General features: G+C 47.3%; 1 protein-coding gene across 1 annotated transcript; it reads left to right on the plus strand.

The window, feature by feature from the left end:
• Positions 1-1,094: 1,094 nt before the first annotated feature.
• CDRT4 (CMT1A duplicated region transcript 4) lies at positions 1,095-3,531 on the plus strand. The gene is made up of 2 exons (XM_008575914.1): positions 1,095-1,185; positions 3,110-3,531. The coding sequence occupies exons 1-2, from the start codon at positions 1,095-1,097 to the stop codon at positions 3,529-3,531; spliced, it is 513 nt and encodes a 170-aa protein (XP_008574136.1).
• Positions 3,532-6,168: the final 2,637 nt, after the last annotated feature.

The following is a 6,168-nucleotide window of genomic DNA, read 5'->3' on the forward strand; positions in this document are numbered from 1 at the left end:
ACAGTTGGTTGAATACATGGATGAAGAGACCACAGATACAGAAGATTTAAAAAAAGGCTGTACATGTTCAGTACAGACACAATTTTTTTTTCAAATATTTTTGCCCACAGTTGGTTGAATACATGGATGAAGAGACCACAGATACAGAGGGCCGACTATATGTAAAATAATGAATTCTTGGATAAAAGCATGTGTCTCAGGACAGAAAAGGAATTAAAGAGACCTCCTGGACCCGCTTCCTGTCCTAGGTAGTTAATAATATAATTTTACAAATCTCCAGTGTTTTTATTTCTTTTCCCTTTTGCTTTAGGTCAGTGGTTGCTGAATCAGAAACTCTGGAGGTGGCCCCAGAAATCTGTGTTGTGTTTTTTTTTCCTTTTTTTTTTTTTGACTCCGGTAGGTAAGGGGATCGCAACCCTCGGCATGGTGTGGTCCGCACCACGCATAGCCAGTGAGAGCACCGGCCATCCCTATATAGGATCCGAACCCACGGCCATGGTGCTACCAGTGCTGCACTCTCCTGAGTGAGCCACGGGGCCGGCCCAGAAATCTGTGTTTTTAACAAGCCCTCCAGATAGGTGCAGCCTCCAGTTTGAGAACCACTAGACCGTAGTTCCCATCAAGTTTCCCAACCATGGAGGTCAAGCCTTTGCTTCAGTGGCCCACCTCTGTCACCTTGCCCCTAATTCCAGGCTAAGAAGTGCAGGTGGGAGGGTGGGGACTTGGTACACGTGCAGTAACATGGCCACACTTGGATTCTGCTAAAGAAGATGGCATGGTTTCGAAATGGGGATATTTTCTCCTTCACTTTCCTCCGCAGACCCACCTCCACACAATCCCCAGGCCTGGGCAGCCACTCACTCCTTTCAAGCTAGGGGACCAGAAAGCAGGACACCTGGAAGCTGTCATACAGTCTAAGGGTCTTGAGCAAGGCCAAGCCTGCAGGCTTTTGTGGGGCTCCACAGAAGGCAGGTCCTCTTCTCTGAGGGTGGAAACACCCTAACCTCCTGCAGAGACGGGAGGACTCAGGATCCTGGGTGGCTGCTAATCACTTTCTTCTCAGGTCAGTTTGAAGAGGAGGCTCTGGCTAACACATGTATTTTCCCAAAGATATTTGGACTTTTGATGTGAAGAAATCTGCAAAAGCAAAAGAGAACACTGATGCAAGAAAGAAGACAGAAGAAGGTAGGATTGAGGGCATTAATGGTGGCAGCTCCCCCAGCAGGGCGGCTAAGGTTGGAGGATCCGGGACGAGAGACACGCTCAGTGGCCAGCTGCCCATGTCATACTTGTAGAGATGCAGCATGTCCAGGAGCGGGAAGGGGCTGCTGCTCATGGTGCTACAGACAGTTTTAGTTTTGCCTCTGCAGATTCATGCAAATGCCCTAACCTGTAAGATCTTTGCATATTGCATTTGCTTGGGGGAGACAAGAGTGAACAGTCAATTCTGTGCTTGGAAACGTGGATGTGAATTTTCTAGTGAGAGGTGATGTCACTCATCTGGCCTTCCTCAGGCAGGGTAATACATGGCTTGCAAGGAGACAGAACCTTTCCGCAGCATGTTCTTTAGTGACAGATCTGTTCCTAGACAAGTGGCAGCTCCTGAACATTCATGAGGTGGCCTGGGAATAACTGCATGACTGCATCTTCTCTCGATTATTCCCATTTACAGGTTTTTTTTTCTTTATGGTTTTGAATTCAGGTTGGAGATGAAAAGATGTATCTTTTTTTTTTTTTTTCCTTTTTTATCTTTTTTACTGACCGGCAACGGGATCGCAACCCTCGGTGTCACGCCCACACCACGCTCAGCCAGTGAGCGGGAACCGGTCTCCACATGGGATCCGAACCCTCAGCGGGAGCACCCCCGCACTCCCAAGCGGCGCACTCTCCAGTGCGCCACCGGGCCGGCCCGAAAAGATGTATCTTTTAATTCCCTTCCCTTCCAAATTCCTATCGAAGTGACCAAAGAAATGTAAAATTAGGGGAAGTATGCACTACTTGAGAAAATAGGAAGATCATAGCTGCAGCAGAGAAATCTTGAGGCGTTTCTGCTAGACAGAGTGAAGTTGCAAATGAAGGAGGGAGAGGTGGGCTTGCCAGTGATCTGGCACCTGCAGAGGAACAGGATGCTGTTTAAACTAATGAGCAGAATTTCTAGGAAAGACTCCTTGCCCCAAACACCCAAAACTTCTGGCCAACAACTCTAGTGAAGAGCTTACAGGTTTTTGAGCACATTAAACTTGATTTCAAACCCACCACTTGTTACTTGTGCAAGTTAGCCAGCCTCAGTTTTACCCTCTGTGAAATGGAGATAATACCTAACTTATAAGGTATAACAAGGATTAAATGAAATAGTGCAGGCCAGGAGACACAGGCAAAAGATTGTTGCCATATGGTGATTACTATAGGTCATCATTGTGCTAAAAGCTTTACATAAATTATCTCTAATCCCTAAGAAAGCTCAAGGGTCAAGAAACTTGCCCAAAGTTCACAGCTATTAAGTGGGTAGAGTTGGAATTTGAAACAGTCTAAGTGCAGAGCTCATGCTGTCAAGCTTTAAGCTTTATTGTTCCAAGCCCCTAAAATATATTGCTTTATTTAGCCTTATAGTAGCCATTTTTATTGGTGGAAAAATAGAAGTTCAGGCGTTAAACAATTTGAGGTTATACAAATACAGTCATGTGTTGCTTAACGACAGGGATGCGTTCTGAGAAATGCATCATTGAGTGATTTTGTCATTGTGCCAACATTCTAGAGTGTCCTTACACAAATCAAGATGGCATAGCCTATGACACACCTAGGCTTTATGGTATAGCCACTGTCGTATATACGGTTCATCAAATGTCATTGTGTGGCACGACTATACTTAAATCCAAGCCTGCTTGACGCTATGTCTCCTGCTCTTGATCATTCCGCTGTTTTTTAGTTGACATATACTCCACACAATGTCATTCTGTCCCCCAACTGTGGATTGAATTTTATTCCTACTGAATACAAGGGGCACATTAATGAGGAGGACTTCAAAATGTGGTTCCAATATCCTTCAGTCCTTTGAAAAACCGAATGCTTGTATTGCCTCTAAATTGTCTGCATTTCTCTTTGCTGGTAGGACTCACAGAAAACATTGGACTTCCCCTGAAACTGCTTGAAAAACATAACCCTTGGCCAGCCTATGTCACATACACCTCCCCAGTGGTGAAAAGACTCATTGAGAAAAGCAAAACGAGAGAACTGGAAAGCATGCGTGCTCTCGAGGAAAGCCAACAAGCGTCGTGTCAGAACGAGCTGTCCAGCGTCATTCAGCTGAAGAGAAGAAAGTCATCCAGGTCCTCAGGTGAAACTGTGTTCAAGGACACGCTGCCTGAGAGCGCATTATCGGTGTGGGGCAGTTACTCCTTTTTGGCCACGGGGCCTGCCATTACCCCAGAACCCATGCACTTACATACGGATTCCAGAGAAAGTCCCACTGCAAACTACAACAAGATCATCTTTGCCCGAAAACCCATGATGAGGAAACTTCCATATAGCTAGCTGTTGGCCAGCAAGGAGAAACATTCAAATGTTTAGCAAGGAGTCCCTGCAGCCATCCCCTACGAATGTACAGCTATTAAGCTCCATTTGCCACAATGTCACTGCGCCCTTTAACTTTGGACTTGCTCCTCCTGCTCACGCAGAGGTGGGCTGAGAGAAGCCAGGTGAGAAGGTGGGCCCTGGGAAGGTGGGTGCATTCCTGCCAGCACTGCAGTCCCAGGCTCTGGGTCCTGCAGAGATGCTGAGGACCTAACTGTGGGTGTGTTAATCTGGGTCCAGGCTGGAGACAGAAACCACACCAGTTATTTCACCAGAGATGATTTAATATAAAGAATTATGAAGCAGGCAACTGAAAAGAGCAGAAAGAGCATGCAAAGGTCTGCACGGAGGTAGCACCTGCAGGAAGTAGTTCTCACCCCTAGGGCTGGGGGAATGAAGGGAAGACTTTGGCTGTATTAAAAGTCAGATGCTTGGAGGAGGGGCGTGTGGGCTGAATCCCCGACTTCTGAGGTCAGGGAGAGCAGATGCGGGGATGGCACCCCCATCTCTGAGGAGGGGGAGCCGTTCAGCTGGTGTCTCTGAGGGGACACCCGTGAGGCTGGTTCTGTGAATGCTAGATACCCTGAAAATTGGAATCCAATGCTTTTGGAAGGGGTTGCCACTGCCTGGGTGAACAAATAGGGTTGCTAGGGAAGCTAATGGACAAGACGCCAACAGAAGGACAGCAGGGTGCAAACAAGAAGCAGACAGGAGTGCGTTCCTTTTAGCTCCTCCAGCCTTGCAGGCCCCCACTAGCGCCTCCTGTAGGCACAGTTAGGGCACAAAGCAAGAATGTGGTTTGCAGAATCCCAACCAGGGCATCTCCAAGCATAGTATAAAAAGATGGATTTTGAGGCAAAGAGAAAATTAGCATACTAAACAAAACGGTGCACTTCTGAGCGATCCCACCCTGCTGCTCCACTTGGCACCTGAACCCGGTGTTGAGATGTTTTTCCCTTGGAGGGCTTACCAAGTGGCAGTGGGGGCCAGGGTGTCCCCTGCTGAGACATGGAGGATTTTCCTCCCTGTACTTCTTTAAGGTTTGCCTTGTGGAGCAGAGCTGGGGGGGGAGACCTTCCTGGTTGGACTCCAGCTGTTATTTGTTGACAGACGACAGCTAGAATTGGTCCACCCACGCTCTGCATGGTCCCCAAAGCAAGTGATGCTTGAATGCTCCTTGGTCTCCAAGCAGACCAGCTTTGTCGTTAGACCCAAGGGGGTTCGGGTTATGACAGGCAGGTCCAGCCAGTCTTGTGTTCGGGGTTTATCTGCTGCACATGGTTGACCCTACCTGGGTTTCTGTGTTTGTACTTGCAAGGCAGTTAGTACCGCTTGGCTTGCCTCCCAGAGATGCAGAGGATGTGATGCTAGTGGACAAAAGTACTGTCCGTAAAGGTCGAGTTTGCCCTCCAATGCATTCTCTCCATCTGAGAGTCTCGTGTAAACATTTGCAGATGCCTATGGGTAGAGCTTTGGAGACTTCATCTGTGGCTCCTCTGTATTTGTGTTGGAACATTTGCACAAATTAGGAGATCCAGACCCATTCTTGGCTTCCCAAGCCTTGGCCAGAATGAATTCTTGCAAAAATATAGAGGGCTTCCACTGAATCTGAATGACTGCATTTTGTGTCCATGGAATGTTACAGACATGGAGGCAGGTGATAAATTCCTCCAACAAGAACTTTATCCCTTCTGTCCTTCTGGGGATATTTATGGCCAGGGTATATTCGGGAAGGTATGGATTATAGAGCTTCATTCAGTGTTAGTTTACAGGGATTTGGGATTTTTTCTCTAATTCCTTTAAGGGCTGACTGGAGTGGTAATTTACTGAAGTTTGTGCAGTTTTTTTTTTTTTTTTTAAATTTCTAGGTGTTTAACAGTATTTACAAAAGTATGTACTCTCTAAATTAAAATGATTGTTTTATAGATAGCATTATTTAGATTCATTTGATTCTCAGCCTATTATAACCACGATGCAAGTGTGAATCAAGGACATCATTAACACCTATGTTGTGATGAAAACTGCCTGAGATCTGTGACACAGCCCAGAAGCGTCACCTCCCGGGGCAATTTTAAGAAAGCAAAAATCCAATTTCCTTTGAAATGGGGAATTCTGCTAGAGCCCAGGCTGGGATTCACAGGTCTGGGCAACATAGAGCCGTGATCAGTCATGACTTTATCAATTCTCCCAGGGAGGAAGCAGTTGGGCAGCTGGCCCCAGTGATGAAGCTGCGGTCACTGGGGGAAGAGGGTGATTCTGGGTGACCTATGGTGTCTGATGCTTAGGTTTGTCTTCTGGTTCCAACCTTGGGCGCTATGGGGGTGAGGATCAGCAGGCCAAACTCTCAAAGGGCTCTTTTGCTAAAATCCTAAAAGGCCCTGGAGTGCAAATGCAAAGAGATCTTCTTGACTTCACAATGCCTCAGCATGCAGGTCCCCCTGCCCAGGGTGTGGACGAGAAACAGCCAGGTCTTGGTGGAGGCCAGGGGATGCTTGGCAGGACTAGCTTTGCTCAGGAGAAACTGAGAGACTTCCCTGGAGCTCCCAGAAATAGGCATGGAGCGCTTCCTGGGGCCCGAAGTCCACCATGAGCAGGCAG

This window comes from Galeopterus variegatus, unplaced genomic scaffold, assembly GCF_000696425.1.
Source record: "Galeopterus variegatus unplaced genomic scaffold, G_variegatus-3.0.2 Scaffold1255, whole genome shotgun sequence".
Taxonomy (NCBI): Eukaryota; Metazoa; Chordata; class Mammalia; order Dermoptera; family Cynocephalidae; genus Galeopterus; species Galeopterus variegatus.

Excerpts from the sequence above, each read along its gene's own strand:
- CDRT4 (XM_008575914.1), top strand. The coding sequence starts at position 1,095 with ATGTATTTTCCCAAAGATATTTGGACTTTTGATGTGAAGAAATCTGCA. Across the intron at positions 1,186-3,109 it reads AAGAAAGAAGACAGAAGAAG|GACTCACAGAAAACATTGGA; the intron begins GTAGGATTGAGG and ends CTTTGCTGGTAG.